Source organism: Scyliorhinus canicula, chromosome 8 (assembly GCF_902713615.1).
Source record: "Scyliorhinus canicula chromosome 8, sScyCan1.1, whole genome shotgun sequence".
In the NCBI taxonomy this organism is placed as follows: domain Eukaryota; kingdom Metazoa; phylum Chordata; class Chondrichthyes; order Carcharhiniformes; family Scyliorhinidae; genus Scyliorhinus; species Scyliorhinus canicula.
Window position 1 is genome coordinate 18,177,456 of NC_052153.1, and position 17,969 is coordinate 18,195,424.

At 46.8% G+C, this 17,969-nt stretch overlaps 1 protein-coding gene across 2 annotated transcripts in view; it reads left to right on the forward strand.

Moving 5' to 3' along the window:
• chrnb5a (cholinergic receptor, nicotinic, beta 5a) overlaps positions 1-17,969 on the forward strand; it is a 164,108-nt gene that overhangs the window by 133,704 nt on the left and 12,435 nt on the right. For both annotated transcript variants that reach the window (XM_038804222.1, XM_038804224.1), the window contains exons 4-5: positions 4,515-4,624; positions 7,829-8,780. In XM_038804222.1, coding sequence (XP_038660150.1) covers positions 4,515-4,624; positions 7,829-8,780 — 1,062 coding nt within the window. The remainder of the gene's footprint in view (positions 1-4,514; positions 4,625-7,828; positions 8,781-17,969) is intronic.

Consider the following 17,969-nt stretch of genomic DNA (forward strand, 5'->3'; position numbering starts at 1 on the left):
CCTAACCTGCGCGTCTTTGGACTGTGGGAGAGAACCCATGCAAACAGGAGAAGAATGTGGAAGCTCTACACAGTCACCCGAGGTTAGAATTGAGCCCGGGTCCCCGGTGCTGTGAGGCAGCAGTGCTAACCATTGTGCCGTCCTTGCTGCCCTTGATGGGCATCCCCACGTCCTGCGCACCCAGCCAAATCTCCTCCAAGATCCATCCTGTCCAACTCTAAATATGTGCAATTTCCTAATTTACCTTCTAGCTCCCCGTGTGCCATTTCTGAGCCCGCCTTGTCCATCGCTCACCCACTGATCGCTTGACCCCATTCCCACCTACTGCTGACGATCCAACTTTACTCAATGCTTACAAACTGTTTTGTCCTTCTGGTCAATCAGGGCTAAGTGCGACAAAGTAGACAAAGAATATCCACAACACTACTGTTTTTATGATATACAAAGCGGAAATGAAATTTTAACAAAATGGGCTTTCTGTTTGACATTTTCAGTGTCTTACTTTGTGGATATGTAAAATGGGATAGAAAAAAGAAAGAATTGTTTTTACATGCACCCTTCCTGACCACAGGATGTCCAAACACACTTCACAGCCAATGAAATACTTTGGAAATGTGGTCAATGTTGTAATATAGAGAAACGTGGCAACAAATTTGACACAGCAGGTTTCCACAAACAGCATTATAATAATGACCAGATAACATGTTTTTAAAAGACCATCAGACCATAAGACATAGGACCAGAATTGGGCCATTTGGCCCATCGAGTCTGCTCCGCCATTCAATCAGGGCGGTATATGATGTTGACTGAGGGATTCACGTAGGCCAGAAGTCCAGGGATAACTCTTCTTCACAGGGGTAGCACAGTGGCTAGCACTGCTGCATACGGCGCTGAGGATCCGGGTTTGAATCCCGGCTCTGGGTCACTGTCCGTGTGGAGTTTATGCATTCTACCCGTGTCTGCGTGTATCTCACCCCCCACAACCGAAAGATGTGCAGGGTAGGTGGATTGGCCACGCTAAATTGCCTCTTAATTGGAACAAAATAATTGGATACTCTAAATTAGTGGGGAAAAAAACGCTTCTTCAAAGCAGTGCCCTGGCATCTTTTAGCGCACCTGAGAGGACAGACATTTAAGTTTAACATTTCACGCAAAAGGCATCGCCTCCAACTGAGCAGTACACCCTCAGTACTGTACTGGAGTGTGAATCCGCGATGTTGACTCCGCTCTGCATCACGAACCAGCTGTCCAACCGACTGAGCCAGCCGACTTCCCGATTGGCTGAGGTTACCACGAAGTCCCCATTTCCTCAAAGGGGAGAGCATCCTATGGTCCTCTGAAACTACGGCAACTTTCATTTCTTTCTCACTGGAGTCTCAACCGTAATTTCTGTACTCAAGTCCTGGAATGAGTCTCAATCCACAGCCTCTTAACGTAGGGCAGATAGTGCCACCAACTAAGCCAGAACAACATCAATGCAAGAGCCCCTAAATGACGAGTTTACACTATTCAATCTCAGTAACCTGAGTTTTGTGTAGTCTTACAAAATTATCTGTCATAGCAAATTGTATAAATATGTTATTTCCACGATCGGTTTTCAGTTATATTAACAAGAAAAAACAGCAAATTACTGAGTCTGAGGGTGGGGGAATGGGCCCAGGTGGGATGCTCTTTCAGAGGGTTCATGCAGACTTGATGGGCTGAATGGCCTCCTTCTGCACTGTAGGAATTCTATGGTTGAAGCATGTTGAAGCATCATTGCTTAATATCAAATTCCTCCGTTCTAAGTAGCAGCTTTGTTAAGAGTACCTTAAACATTTGTATGAAGAACTATTGATAATATTTTGTCAGCTAAAATGGTAAAATAATGACTCATTAAAAGAGGATGAGGCACAAAGGTCACCTTCTAGTTTCCTGGTGATGAGTGGTAAAGTAGGTCTATTTGCATATTGATTGAATGATCTGTTAGTTGGATCCTGATTTCTAGTGGATTCTCTTGCCCCTGAGAGGTGGCCTTCCTCAATTAACAGGAATGGTTGCAGGTTTGATTTTGACTCCATCAAGCGATTAATGAAAGAACATCGAATAGCAATTTCTAGAATGTCAGAGTAAACTGCGAGTTGGAGCTCTTCCTGGATTGTGGAAGGCTAAGAGCTTAAAGCATTCGTTGTTGCAAAATTTACAGGTGGTTGTGACAGGTTTATAGGCAGCAAGTTAGGATATGAGAAAGAAAGGCATGGAATACGTGTTCCCCAAAAGTCACACAATTTTGGGGTGACACACTGGTTAGCATTGCTGACACACGACACCGTGGTCCCAGGTTCGATCCCAGCCTCAGGTCACTGTCCGGGTGGAGTTTGCACATTCTCCCCGTGTTTGCATGGGTCTCGCCATCACGACCCAAAGATGTGCAAGTTAGGTGGATTGGCCATGTTGAATTGCCACTTAATTGGAAAAAAACGAATTGGGTACTCTAAATTTAATTTAGAAAGACATACAATTTCACAACATTTTCCAAAGAGTATGACATAAGTCACTTATTCCACCAGTTATTCCTCATTTAGAAGATCTGACAAATGACTTATTGGTTGGCATGTTGAAGACAGATAACTTCAGTCGCTTTATTCCATCTTTCAAGCAGTATTACAATAATGCTGATAGAATGTGGAGCAGATTGACTTAAGTTGACTAAAAGACTTGGATAAATTCTTAAAGAGATGATTGAGGCAATAGGGAAATGAGAATGTTGACCTTTGACTGCTCATTCTTTAATATAGTCATTTTAATCCTATTTAATTTTTTATCTACCGAAAAGCAAACAGAATAAGATTTTGAGGCAGGCTTACTTGCAGATGAAGACTTAGGAAGAGCAAGAATATAGGAACAAGATAAAGCAGAATCGTTTCATGTGCAAGATTGGTGATTAACATTCACTGGAATAGTCCCCAAGTTCATTGTAGGTTTTCCCGGGTGTATGAGAAGATCATTTGGCCTCGGTTCCAGGATTGGTAATGGGGGGGGGGGGGGGGAAACGCCAAAGATGTGCAAAGGAACCCCGCCCACTCCCAGAAGTCCTCAGGGAAGGATTGTCTACCAATTGCCCATCAAGTTCAAATGTCCATTGTGCAATTGTCCTGCAATTAGAACCATCTGAAAATATAATGTAAATTGTAAACTTTGGATGGATCCAACTGTCTGTAATAGTAATAGTTACCCAGAACAGGTTAGAAGAATTAAAATCACAGCTGGATAACTATAGTACTGACTGCCCCCCCCGCCATGGAATACGCCCCGACACCTCCAACATCCCCCATTGGACCCCCCACCAAGCACTTGACCCTCTCAATTACCACCGCCCCCCCCCCCACCCCCCCACATATGACTTCCCTCTCCGACTACCAGATCTCACACCACCATCGACCACCTGACCAAATGAGCCCACAGTCTGAAATCCCCACTAACCACCTGACCCCCACATCCCCCGGCCAATCAAACATCGCACTGACCACCCCACCGATCGACCAATCCCTCCACACCACCAACAGCCCCCCCCCCCTCGCCCATTGCACCTACTTACCTCACAAATCTACTTACTCCTTGGCTCCTGAGAGCGGCTGGACTTTTAATCCTACCTGCTTTACAGCGGGTAGTCCCCCAAAAAAGGGGACGTGGCTTTCTTACCTCAGAATCTCCAGCCGTTGACTGAAGGCCTCAGGAGCCTGTTGCGCTTTCCACCCGGCCTGAGTAGGAAGGTCGGGTGAGAAAGAAGCAGCTGGCTTTCCAGATAAGTAAATAGGGGCGGAGTGGCTATCCGACTCGGACTACCATTCCACGGAGGGTCAGGCTCCCCTTTAATGCACTCCGGCCAAAATATAACGATCCTGATTCTTTAAGGAGAGGAATTGTGCCCTCAGTTCGCTTGCTGAGTGCAGTTTGATACCAGAGCTTGATAGCTGTCCATTATCCTGCAATGATTTGATGAGTAATAATAAGTTGTACAAAAGGTGTCAACACAGCAATATTTTGGCCGGCTTAGCTCAGTTGGCCCACAGCTGGATTGCGATGCAGAGCGATGCCACCAGTACGGGATCAATTCCCATATCAGCTGAGGTCATTCATGAAGGCCCCGCCTTCTCAACCTTGCCCCTCTCTTGAGGTGTGGTGACCCTCAATGTTAAACCATCACCAGTCAGCTCTCCCCCCTCAACGCCATGCTAAATTGCCCCTTAGTGTCCAAAGACTAGGTGGGTTTACAGGGATAGGACAGGGTGTACTTTCGGAGGGTCGGGGCAGACTTAATGGGCCAAATGGCCTCCTTCTGCACTGTAGATATTCTATGATTCTAATAGTTTCCAATTGAATGTTATGGAGACTTTTTCAACAACCTTTGAAGAAGGTCAACTCTATACCACTCTTATTGAATGCTCAACTAATTTATGGCTGTGATGGTATTAGCAGAAAAGTAAAAATCAACTATTGAAATTAATGATGTACAATTGATCCTATTCAAATAGGAATGGAATGACTATCGGCTAAGGTGGGACCCAGGAAAATATGAAGGAGTTGATAAACTCAGACTATCTTCTCAGCATATTTGGCTCCCAGAAATAGTATTGTACAACAAGTAAGTAATTCATTCATCATCTTGTTCAGTCTGTGGTACTATCAGGTAATTATGTATTTCACTGAGTCTGTAAACCCTGTTGCTCAATATGCGGATGGAACACTTCTTATTCAGCCCAAAAAGAATAAACTGTACATGCTGGGTTTGCAAAATGTCTTGCCTGAAAAATCAGGGGTGATTCTACAATCTGGTGCTCTCCCAGGGGAATGCCATTCGTTGGAAGTGTATATTGGGAAATAATGGATATACAACAGCACGGTAGCATGGTGGTTAGCAAAATGGCTTCACAGCTCCAGGGTCCCAGGTTTGATTCCCGGCTTGGGTCACTGTCTGTGTGGAGTCTGCACATCCTCCCCGTGTGTGCGTGGGTTTCCTCCGGGTGCTCCGGTTTCCTCCCGCAGTCCAAAGATGTGCAGGTTAGGTGGATTGGCCATGATAAATTGCCCTTAGTGTCCAAAATTTCCCTTAGTGTTGGGTGGAGTTACTGGGTTATGGGGATAGATTGGAGGTGTGGGCTTTGGTAGGATGCTCTTTCAAAGAGCCGATGCAGACTCAATGGGCCGAATGGCCTCCTGCACGGTAAATTCTGTGATTCCAAGGTGACCCTCGACTTCCTGAGGCGTGCTGGCCATTGACTCACCCTGTTAACCTGTATTCAGATGCTGAATGGTTTTAAATATTCATCTCAAACATTCATCTGATCATCCACCTAATACCCCCTCCCAATCCCCACCACTACCACCCTCTCCACAGCCGTCAAGAACTGACCAACCCTGATCCAACTTCCCCATCCGACCTCCTGACTACTCCCCAGACTTGATCAAACTAATCCTTGACCGGACTCAACTACCCCACCCCAACTTCCCAACCTGACCCCCCCCCCCCCCCCCCCCCCCCCAATCTGGACCACCCAACTACCCACTCAACATGACCTGACTACCCATCCGACCCAACTACCCCTTGAACCAAATTAACTCAGTAATCTCCCGACCACCTGACTTACCCACTCATCCACCACGCCCACCTACCCACTCACCGATTGACCCACCTCATGTACCCACCTTGCTACTTCACCACCGACCCAGTTCTCCCACCTGTCCACCTCACATACACGTTCACCTAACCCACCTACCCATCTCACCCACCACACACACACACACCTACACACTCTGCCATCTACCCTCTAACCTAATTGCCCATTCAACCCCTCACCCATTCACTCATTGATCCATTCACTAACCCACACTCGAAGACCGGATTATTAAACTCATCATACAGAATATGACCTTCAGTGCTGTCAAAAGGGAGTGTGTCCACTCATGCCTGACTCCAGTCTGCTCGCTGGAGCTGGAGGGGAGTGCTGGACTGCACACTTCTCTGACAGCTGAGTTGAGAAGATCTCGGGATGAAACGCGCAAGTCGGGAGAACCTTCATACACAGCGACAATGCGCACAGCTTTACTGCTGCTTAGAAGATTCAAGTCATACTATCTCGTCTCGATTTGGAAAAATATCACTGCCCATTCCACATTCCTGGGTTCAAAATTTTGAAATTTAGCAGAGCTGTGGGAGTGCCTTCACCACACAGATTACATCAGTTCAGGGAGCTGCCCAGCCTTCTGAAGGGCAATTGGGCATGGACAATAAATGTTGACACCATCTAAACATAGCAAAGTAATTTTAAAATCTACTGTGTACTTGTGGAATTTTCTGGTTTTATTTTAATAAGTTTTTGCAGATATTTTTTAAAAAATGAATTCAGAGTATCTAATTCATTTTTTCCACTTAAGGGGCAATTCAGCCAATCCACCTACTCTGCACATCTTTGGGATGTGGGGGCGAAACCCATGCAAACACGGGGAGAGCGTGCAACTCCACACGGACAGTGACCCAGAGCCGGAATCAAACCTGGGACCTCGGCGCCGTGAGGCAGCAGTGCTAACCACTGCGCTACTGTGCTGCCCTAGCTTTTTGTAGATACTTAATGAGTTTTGAATTTTTATTTATTTGCACTGTGGAACTGTTAATGATTTAGTTGCTATATTGATAGATTGGGAAATGACTGGAGAGGCTTGGGCATTTCGGCCTGGAAAAAGGCATCCGAGAGATAATCCCATGGAGTTTATCAATGAGATTGCTAAAGTAAATCGAATATTGCTTTAAGTTAGATGGGGGAGTGGAATAACAGGATACAATTACAATCTAGAGAAGGTTACTTTTAGAACAGACATCAGGAAATGTGGAGTGTGAAATGAATTTCTGGATGGAGGAAAACCTTGGAATTAGATACCGCTCCATGATGGGGAAGGCATCAAGATCCACAGCTGAATCAGAAGGGGTAAAACTTTCTTTTGTGCGTTCAAAGCACAGTCAAACATGTGGAGTGTCAACCTGCAAATCCTTGCAAACACACCAATGGGTGGCGGTCAGAGCAGGAGGTCGGGCACGCTTGATGTGGAGTGGAGCCCCTCAAGTTATAGGCCTCTGGTGACAGATCAGTGGCCTGTTTTGGGAATAACAGATGGAAGCCTGCCTTAATGCACCAAAAGGTGCGGGAGGAGAATGGGAATTGGGAAACTTCCCAGAGTCATAGAATCATAGAGTCGTAGAATTTACAGTGCAGAAGGAGGCCATTCAGCCCATTGAGTCTGCACTGGCCTTTGGAAAGAGCACCCCACACAAGCTCACACCCCCACCCTATCCCCGTAACCCAGCAGCCCCACCTAATCTTTTTTGGACACTAAAGGCAATTTAGCATGGCGAATCCACCTAACCTCCACATCTTTGGACTGTGGAAGGAAACCAGAGCACCCGGAGGAAACCCACGCAGACAAGCGGAGAACGTGCAGACTCCGCACATACAGTCACCCAAGCCAAGAATCGAACCTGGGACCCTCGAGCTGCGAAGCAACAGCGCTAACCACTGTGGTACCGTGCCGGCCCTAGTTAGTTGACGCCTTTAGGTACAATGAAGGGGTCACACAGAGTAATTAGAGTGATATGTAATATTAAGTGGACTACATAAGCCCTAATGGGTCACATAGTGCACCCCTCCCCAGTCCCCTTACCCCCAACAGTGTACCTCGGGGGGAAATTCCAGTGGAGGATCGCAGCCCCATGAGGTGAGGAATTTATTACATCCCCAAATTATTTTGGGAACCTAGTCCTAAACAGTTCTTGCGGGCTTTTTTTCTTCCCTTTCAGTGCTGACGGGACGTATGAGGTATCCCTCTACACCAATGCAATCGTGTACAACAATGGCGATGTGTTCTGGCTGCCGCCTGCCATCTACAAGAGTGCCTGCCGAATTGAAGTGAAGCACTTCCCTTTTGACCAGCAAAACTGCACGCTGAAATTCCGATCGTGGACATACGATCGCACGGAAATTGACTTAGTCCTCAGCAGCGATGTCGCGAGCCGGGACGACTTCACCCCCAGTGGGGAATGGGATATCGTCTCTCTTCCAGGTCGAAGGAATGAGATTCCAACGGACCCAACTTACGTCGATATCACATATGATTTCATCATCAAGAGGAAGCCATTATTTTACACCATTAACCTGATCATCCCGTGCGTACTGATCACTTCACTCGCAATTCTGGTGTTCTACCTGCCCTCGGACTGTGGCGAGAAAATAACATTGTGCATTTCCGTTCTGCTGGCATTGACTGTCTTCTTACTGCTCATTTCAAAGATTGTTCCTCCAACCTCCCTGGATGTCCCCCTGATAGGCAAGTACCTGATGTTTACCATGGTCCTGGTCACCTTCTCGATAGTTACCAGCGTCTGTGTACTGAACGTCCACCATCGGTCACCCAGCACCCACACCATGCCCGAGTGGGTGAAGCAAATGTTCCTCAAAAAGCTGCCCACACTCTTATTCATGAAGCGCCCCGAGAATCGAAGTATAAAGGACCGAATCGACAAGAAGCAGCCGTCAGCTGACACGGACGACAAGGCCGATCAAGCTGAGGTTCAAACGTGCTACGTGAACAAAGAGTCAGCAAAGAAATATGGCTGGCGGTTAGGCGATATGTCTGACGATCAAGATTCGAGAAAGGAGGCATCAGCAAAGATCAGCTCCAGTGTGCAAGAGGCAGTTGACGGTGTTAGGTTCATAGCAGAACATATGAAGAGTGAAGATGATGATCAGAGTGTGAGTTAATCCCTTTCTACCTCTTATTTTGACACCAATTGAAGCTAAAGTTAGTGAACAATGCAAAATGGGCGACTTAATGTCTCATTTTATGGTCGTTTTAATTAAAGATTAATTTTCAGCGTCAAGGTTAAATGAAGCCCTGCTGAATTTGCAATATTGTTTTGCCCAGACACTCGACACAAAGTCACCAATGAAAGCTTACAACTCAGCGTGTTTGTACCAGCTCTTTGCTGGAGCAATCCAAAACTATTGTTCCCCCGGCTCTCCGTGGCTTTGCTTCCAATATGCACACTCATGGCTATATTTTAAGAGCTTTCTTAGAATCATAGAATTCCTAGAGTGTCGAAGGAGGCCATTCGGCCCATCGGGTGTGCATCGCCTCTCCAAAAGAGTACCCCACCTAGTCCCACTCCCCCATCCTATATCCGTAACCCCACCTAATGGGCGGGATTCTCCGACCCCACGCAGGGTCGGAGAATTGGCGGGAAGCGGCGTGATTTCCGCTCCCGCAGGTCTCCTAATTCTCCCGCCGGTAAAAAACCGGCGTTGTGCAAATCCCGCCGGCAGCCTGTGAAAACAGCTGGCGCCGGCGGGATTTCATTTTTTTAAAACTCACCTTTAAATCTCCGGCCCGGATGGGCCGAAGTCCCGCCGCTGGGAGGCCTTCTCCCGCCGCCGAGGTGTACACCACCTCAGAAACGGCGGACTCAGCGGCGCGAGCGGGCCCCCGGGGTCCTGGGGGGGGCGGGGGGCGATCGGACCCGGGGGGGTGCCCCCACGGAAGCCTGGCCCGCGATCGGGGCCCCCCGCTCACTCCGCGGGGCAGTGCCGTGGGGGCACTCTTTCTCCTTCCGCGCCGCCACGGCCTCCGCCATGGCGGACGCGGAGGAGAACCCCGCATCGCGCATGCGCCGGCAGTGAGGTCAGCGGCCAGCTGCCGCTGACGTCACTGCCGGCGCATGCGCCGACCGCCGAAAGCCTTTCGGCCAGCCCCGCTACCGACTGCGCCGGGTGTTTGCGCCAGTCTACCGGTGCAAACTGCTCCGGCGCGGGGCTGGCCCCCAAAGGTGGGGAGAATTCCCCACCTTTGGAGGAGGCGCGACCCCTGAGTGGTTGGCGCCACTCCCCTACGCCGGCACCCTCCGTCACGCCGGGTAGGGGAGAATCCCGCCCAATATTTGGGCACTAAGGGGCAATTTAGCACAGCCAATCCATCTAACCTGCACATCTTCGCATTGTGGCAGGAAACCGGAGCACCCGGAAGTACCCACGCAGGCATGTAGAAAAAGTGCAAACTTTAGGCAGTCATTCATGGCCAGACTGAACCTTGACGCTGAGGGGCAGCAGTGCTAACCACAATGCCATCATGCCGCTGTTTAGCGAGTGTACTTTAATAGATGCAATGGTCTCTACACCAGCAACGTCTTATGGGAAATTATTTCATATTCCAATTTGAATCTACAACTGTGTTCTAACTTCTCTCCTTGTTTTCTTATTGGCAGTTATAAACTGTGAACCCTTTAAAACTGACTCCCCAAACACCGAAATTAGCCTTTCCAAATTCACACTATCACAAAACCCCCAGAATTAAAAAGAAACCTATTCCCCTTTTTCTCAGCCTTTTCTACTGCAGGTGGAATCACAGACCTTTAATGAGGATCTTTACTTTAGCATGGGGAGGAGAGCCAGAGATACCCGAACATCATTTCCATCGCAATGATATGGGCCGGGATTCTCCCCTACCCGGGCGGGGGGTCCCAGCATGTCGGAGTGGCGTGAACCACTCCGGCGTCGGACCGCCCCAAAGGTGCGGAATTCTCCGCCCCTTTAGGGGCCAAGCCCTCACATTGAGGGGCTAGGCCCGCGCCGGAGTGGTTCCCACTCCGCCGGCTGGCGTGAACGGCCTTTGGCGCCACGGCAGCTGGGGCCGAAAGGACTTCGCCAGCTGGCCCCCGGGGGGGGGTCAGAGAATCCCGCCCATGATTTCTTAAATGCATTGCTGCCTCGCAATGCTTCAGAAGTCTTTTCATCTCAGTGTTTAACAAGTAAAATGATTGACCAAAGATTGTAGAAGAGCTGAGTGTCCTTCAAACAAGCAGAACTTCACCAGCTATTGAGATGAACCCTATCGTCAAATATAGCCTCCCCTCTCCAGCCTGAAAACAGGGCATCTCCACTCATCCTAAGCTGTAAATCAGGAGGAATTCGGCACCCTTTCCACACAGAAAGGAGTTCTGCAATCGCTCGGCTTAACGGAGATTCTGCAGCTTGCCATTCCACGGCAGAACTGAATTCCGCCACTACACCCATCGCTCTCACTTAGGCACAAATCTGACTACATCATCTACCTCCTATTGAGGGCAACGTCAACCGCCCCGATGCCTTATGAGTGATGGCACAGAGCTCAAACCACCCTCCTGAGACATAGGACGAAAGGGGCCAGAGTAGGCCATTGAACCCCTCAAGCCTGTTCTGCCATTGAAAGAGATTGTGGCTGATCTGTGCCCTGACTCAATGCACCCATTTATGCCCCATATCCCTTAATACACTGATTAACCAAAATCCTTTGATCTCCATTTGAAAATGAATACTTGATTGAGCATCAATTTCCATTTCCAAACTTCTATTGCATTTCTCCCCCGCTCCCCTCCCCGCGGCAACAGAGGATAGTCAATGGCTGCCTGCAGGATCTTCTGGTGCCGCCAATGTCAACTGATTTTTCCATGGTTCGCACTCTCCTCCACTGAGGAGCCAGCGACAGGGGCGGTCACCATTGGTGGGACTGAAAGATCCTGCCAACACGAAAGGCGGGAATGTTTCGGCTCAAATTTAATTCTTAAAAGGGCTGGCTCCTATTTTGGACTAATCCCCCTAGTACTAGACATCCCAACTGTTGGAAATAATTTCTCCAAATCTACCCTATCCGCACCCTTTAATACCTTGAAAACCTTGATCAACTTAATCCGTTCAGTCCCATGGTGCACAACCCTAGTTTGTTTAACTTCTACTCGTAGCGTAACACTTGGAGTCCAGGTATCATTCTCTTATAAAAAAGCAGAAAATGCTGAATATACACAGCAGATTAGGCAGCATCAATGCTGAAAGGTCATTGACTTGAAGCATTAACTCGGTTTCTCTTTCCACAGATGCTGCTTGACCTGTTGAGCATTTCCACCATTTTCTATTTTGATTCCAGTTTTCCAGAATCTGCAGTGATTTGCTTTTAATTGTTGTGGTAAATCTATGCTCCAAGGTGATTGGGCTGCATTTAGTCCAGCCATCACTGCCTTCTCTGGCAGGTGTGGAAATAGTCAGGAATCTGGTGTGGGAAGGGCACGGTTTATAGATCCGGCTCCTGAGCCATCAAGCTCATGAATATAAATGAGTCAGGCTTGCTGCCGGATCACAGAGGTGACCTTGATCCTGGGAAGCACATGCCACCTGATCCACGTGCAGGACATTGTGGTATTTTTATAAGAGAGGACTGCAGACCATGAAGGTATAAACAAACAAGAGCTTTATTGGAAAGGTGTTTACTCAACAGGCTATAAAGATAGGCTGCCCGTATGCTAGCGCAAACAGCCAATGACATCATTAATATCCCACGTGATCACATCTTAACATGACCTTGTTCCAATGAGGAACAAACTTGAATACACAACACTTTCCTTCTCCTTTACATTGGCGGTTCCTGCAATGAAACACAATGGCAGGATTTTCCATTAGAAGACGGTGGAATTGGGAAATGTGATTGGGGCAAGAATGGCACGTGAAGCAAAAATCATGGCTGGCGCCAGGCGCCTGACAGAATACCATGCGATGCTCCACCTCCGTCGGGAAGAATTACAATAAGCGATTATTATTATTAGTTTGAGGAGTGTTATTGACTTTTTGAAATAGAAAATATTGCCACTCGAACTATTCATTGACAACTTGTTAGGTGAAGGTAATCTAGCGAGTCCACCAGCATTAGCACGGAGATTTGATTGAGGGTGTTTTATTGTATATATACATGCTGGCAACAGCAAAGCCCTTCTCTCAATCCGACTCATTGCTGGAGGTGGAATGCTGGTGTGTCGCCCAAGTATCATTATCAGTGGTCGATGATCGGTTAGTAAAGTAAATGACCATCCACATAGGTATTGGTGAAGACGTTTGATTCCAAAAGTGATGCCTGGAGCTTCCATCTCTATCGTTGCATAGTTAATTTCTGCCTTGTTCAAGAATCTTGATGCAAATACTATTGGCTTTTTTTCACCATCTATCTGTGCGTCATTGGCAAATTTGAATATCTACTTCCTCTCCATCACCTAAGTTGTTCATGAATATGGTGAATGTTTAGAATAATTTAAATATACATCCTTCCGAACTTTCAGCCTCATTTTGTAGCAACTTAAGCTCTGAGTCACAATGAGCAATTACACAGGAAATTTGCTTGTCTAATTAATGAATCTAATTAAACAACTCTTTCCGTCGGTCTAGGTAGCGCACATGTAGTTCATTATTCATAATAAGTACTGGCTTTCAGGCATCATTTAAGATTCTACTCAAGTTTCTCTGCCTTGTGTCCAGCTTAAATAGCCAGAGTTCTCTTGTGGTTTCTACATATTATAAATGTGTAAAGTGATATGAAGATAGTTGTTGAAGCAAGTCACACAATCACTTGAACCTGAATCATGATTATTCTTCAACAACATTTCCACCCTCGTATCCTATCCTCATATACCTTGATGTTCTGAGTACCCAACAATCTCTTGATCTCAGTCCTCATCGCAGTTCTAAATGACGGATTCCTTATCTTCAGACTATGACCTCCTTAGTTTAAAACCCTCCAGCCAGGAGTAACAACCTCTCAGCATCCAGCTTGTCAAGTTCTCCAAGGGCATATGGTTACATTGTGGGCATATTACTGGATTGCTAATCCAGAAGTCTGGGTCCAGGTTTTCACAAAGTGGGTCAGAATTATTCAACCCGATCATTTAAAATCTAATCACAATCAGTGCACAATGTGTGGGAGTCACAAATTTATGGAGGAGACATAAACGCTCCTGAAAAGCATATGAGGTCTGTTTGATTGTTTTCAACTAAAGATATTCAAATCCGAGCCCTTTAAATATGAAAAAAACAGGCTTCGGTTTTCAGTTCAGTACAGTGATTGACAGGCCATGTGGTGGAGCATGAAAAAATACACTAGCCATCTGTTCCTGCAGTTTCAATAGCCTTCATTATTGACATTTGTCAAGAGCTATTATGACAGCTGTGTCCATTATGAATGTTTGTCTGAATTCCAAAAGCTCCAAAGCCACTTATCTCAGTCAGGGGGGGGGGGGGGGGCCTTGTTCACATTTTTCTTAACAGTTTTATAAGGCTATTAAAGAATTAGCTGTCTTTGATGTGGTTTGTGAATCGTAGTTTGATTTTGGAACAGATTGAGCACTTGAGGCGATTAGTTTTTCATCACCGCATGATCCCTGAGGTCTGCCCATGGTGGATACTCAGTGAGGTGTGGTATGACTAGGATAGGAGGAGTGCACAGTTAATCTAGCCCCAGTAATTTGCAGGTTTCACCATTAACTTAAAAGTTTAATTCACTCACCAATAAGGCCAACTATTTACCTTTGCTGCTGTTAGACCCAGAATAAAAGTGATTTTAACCAGGTTTCTTTCCATAAACTCAGGATGGTTGATTTCATAGAAAACAACTGTTTTTAAAACAATTTGCAAGAACTGGTACATGCATAATTATACTCTGCAAGTATAACTATCCTTTGTGAAAACAGCCCAACACAGACATACACACCATACACCACACACACACGTGCCCAAACACACACCCAAACACACACCTACATGACAATCATATAGGGGCTGGAATTCTCCGGCCGTTCACGCCAGCGGGATTCTCTGATCCTGCCAGCAGTGCATCCACACCGCAGGTTTCCCGGTGGCATGGGGTTGTTTCAATAGGAATTCCCAATGCCGAGAATCCCACCACCAGTGAACTGCACGCTGCCTCGCACTGTTGAGACACACGTGGCTGGGAGGCCGGAGACTCCAGCCCAGGGTCTCTGCAGAGATGGTCTTCGGATGATAGACTTTATAAAATAAAGGATAATCTTTGCGGGGTTTCAACGCTTTCAATCCGGAACTGTCTCAGGCGAAGTTGGGCTGTTGGAGATATTCTCACCATCGGAGCTTTGGTCTGGAGGAGAATATAGAGCTGAATCAATTCTTCTAATCTCAGTTTTGCAAGTTTCCAAATGCAGGCAAGTTATACTCAGATGAGGATTCTCTAGCTGCAGATTAATAACCACTGTCGAAATTTCAGGCAAGGCAGGGGAAGAGTGAGTTGAGGCAACCTTCCTGCTCAGCATATTTCCCAAAACTGAGTTCGAAACAACAGGTTCAAAACTTAAATCTCCTCTGTCAGGTGACTTCCAGTAAACCACCAGGCATTTGCCTTTAAACAAGTTCTTTCCCCCATCAGAACTTTTTCTCCGCAAGTAAGCCACCCAGTTGTATTTACTGACCACCACCTCCTCAAGGGCAATTAGCGATTGGCAATAAATGCTCACCTTGCCCACTATGTCCACAGCCTGTGAAAGAATTTTAAAAAGTAGCATTTTTCAATAATATCACCGAGCATTCTTCGAAATTCCAGAGAATATAAGGCCCCTTTCTCTCCATAGGACAATTGCCTTAATCCAGGAATCTACTTAATGAACCCTTGTTACAGGGCCTTCTGAGGCCAGCCTATCGTTCCATAAATAAGGAAACCAAAACTGTGCACAGTACTCCAGGTGTGACCTCACCAAAGTGCTGTATAGGTACAGCAAGATTTCCTTCATATTGTATTCCAAACACATACCCACCCTGCAATGAAGGGTTACGTACCATTTGCATTCCTAGTTTCTTGCTGCACCTGCACTTTCTGTCATTTGTGTCTGAGGACAAACCCAGATCCCTCTGATTAGCAAAGTGGCTAATTTCAAACTTGTGTACGCCAGCTGCCACCAACTTGCCCAAACGTACTCGCATGCTTTGGAGCCTCTTCGCAACCTCCTCACAGATCACTTTCTCGCCGAGCTATGTATCATTCGAAAACTCGGCCCCCTCGTTTAAGTCATGAATATGGACTGCAAATGACTGAAGTCCAAGCACTGAATCCTGATGTTAACCAATCTGCAATCCATGATAAATTACCCCCAAACCAATGAATCCTAACCTTTTGTAACAAGTTATTTTCTGATACTTTATCAAATACCTTCTGAATTTCGAAAAATACTACACCCGTGGTTCCACCTTATCTACTGTACCAGCCACACTGTCAAAAGTTCTAATGGGCGGAATTCAATGGACTTGAGTTAAAGTCCACAGAGCGGCTCGTTTAGGTGCCATGAAACATCCCATTATTCAACGCTACTTTGCCGTTTTTTTTTGGCATCGGGGCGATTCTCTCTGCCGAGGTCACACTTCAAGCTCGCCGGCAGGAAAGATTCCTTGCAGATCGGAGCGCCTTTTTGATCGGTTGCCCTGACCTCCCCCTCCCCTATTCAGGCCCCCTCACCCTCTTTTGGCCCCCTTCACTCCCCCAAACCTTGGGGAGGCTCTCGGGAGCCACCCCTTAGCCCTCTCGACCCGGCAAGGCTCCCTCGGCCCAGACCCCTGGCAGTGCCATCCTGGAACTCAGGCATTCTTAATATTTGTATTGGTGATTTAATAATCTGGTAATTTCTTTTTCAGATTAAGTTCCATCAGACACATTGATTTATTACGGGACGGGTTGGAAAATATCCTGAGTTTTATTTCTAACCTTCAGAGAAGTACCCTTTTCTGTAAAGGATGATGTGCAATGGCATTCATGCTCTTCAAAGATGTTGGCTCTGCTGGAGCTTTCACTGTGGCTAAAACAGCAAGATTTCCTCGTTAATTTATGTGACATTTTTAACTTTCTAATTCAATGCATTTGCTGCTGGGGTAAACATTTACTCGGGATGCTTGAGGGTGTTTGGTATTATTGCAGAAAACTGTTTACTTTCCCTGCAAATGTTTGCCAGCCAGATTTACACCTGGAACAGTGCACAATTCTCGTACAGTGCAGAAGGAGGCCATTCAGCCCATCGAGTCTGCACCAACCCTACCGAGACCAACTCCCCAGATCTGTCCCCTTAACCCCACCTAATCTGCACATGCCTGGACATTGAGGGGCAATTTATATTGTTGCTAATCCATCTAACCTGCACATCTTTGGACTGTGGGAGGAAACTGGAGCATGAAGAGGAAACCCAGGCAGACACACGGAGTTAAGCCTGGGTCCCTGGCGCTGCGAGGCAGCTGTGCTAACCACTGCGCCGTCCTATTTTTATTTTTGTTTTTGATGAACGAGCAAGTTAGTCAGTGATGGGAAGGGTACTCATGTCTGAGACATTCAAAAAGTAAACATCGGCAAAAAATAAATACATTTGAAATCCACGTTTTGGCCGGCATACCCACCAATTAAGGCTCCTCAGACAACACCTTCCAAGGCTTTGACCACTGCCATCGAAAAGGACAAGGGTGGCAAATACATGTAGTCGGCACCACCTGCAGGTTCCCCACAAAGCCACCCACTATCCTGACTTGGAAATATACCAGCACTCCTTCGGTGTGGCTGAGTAAAAAATCCTGGAATTCCCTTCCTGGCAGCGCTGAGGGTGTACCTACATTATTATTATTATTTTATTTGTTCATGGGACATGGGTGCCACCGGCTGGGCCGGCATTTATTACCCATCCCTAATTGCCCTTGAGGGGGAAGTTAAGAGTCAACCACATTGCGGTGGGCCTGGAGTCACATGTAGACCAGACCAGGTAAGATGGGCAGATTTCCTTCCCTAAAGGGCAAACCAGATGGGTTTTATGACAATCGGCAATGGATTCATGGTCATCATTAGCTTTTAGTTCCTGATTTTTACTGAATTCAAATTTCACCATCTGCGGTGGCAGGATTCGAACCCGGTGATAGAACCATCAATTCACTAGACTCGTGCTTTAAGATATGAATAGTGGTTTTAATCTACTTACAACAGAGCCAGCCTGTTCCGCGTTGAACTCTCGATCAACTGAACGACTGGCTCTGAGCATTGGTATTTATACAGCAGTCCAGGGAGAGGAGTCGTGGGCGGAGCCAAGTGTGGAGCCCTGTACA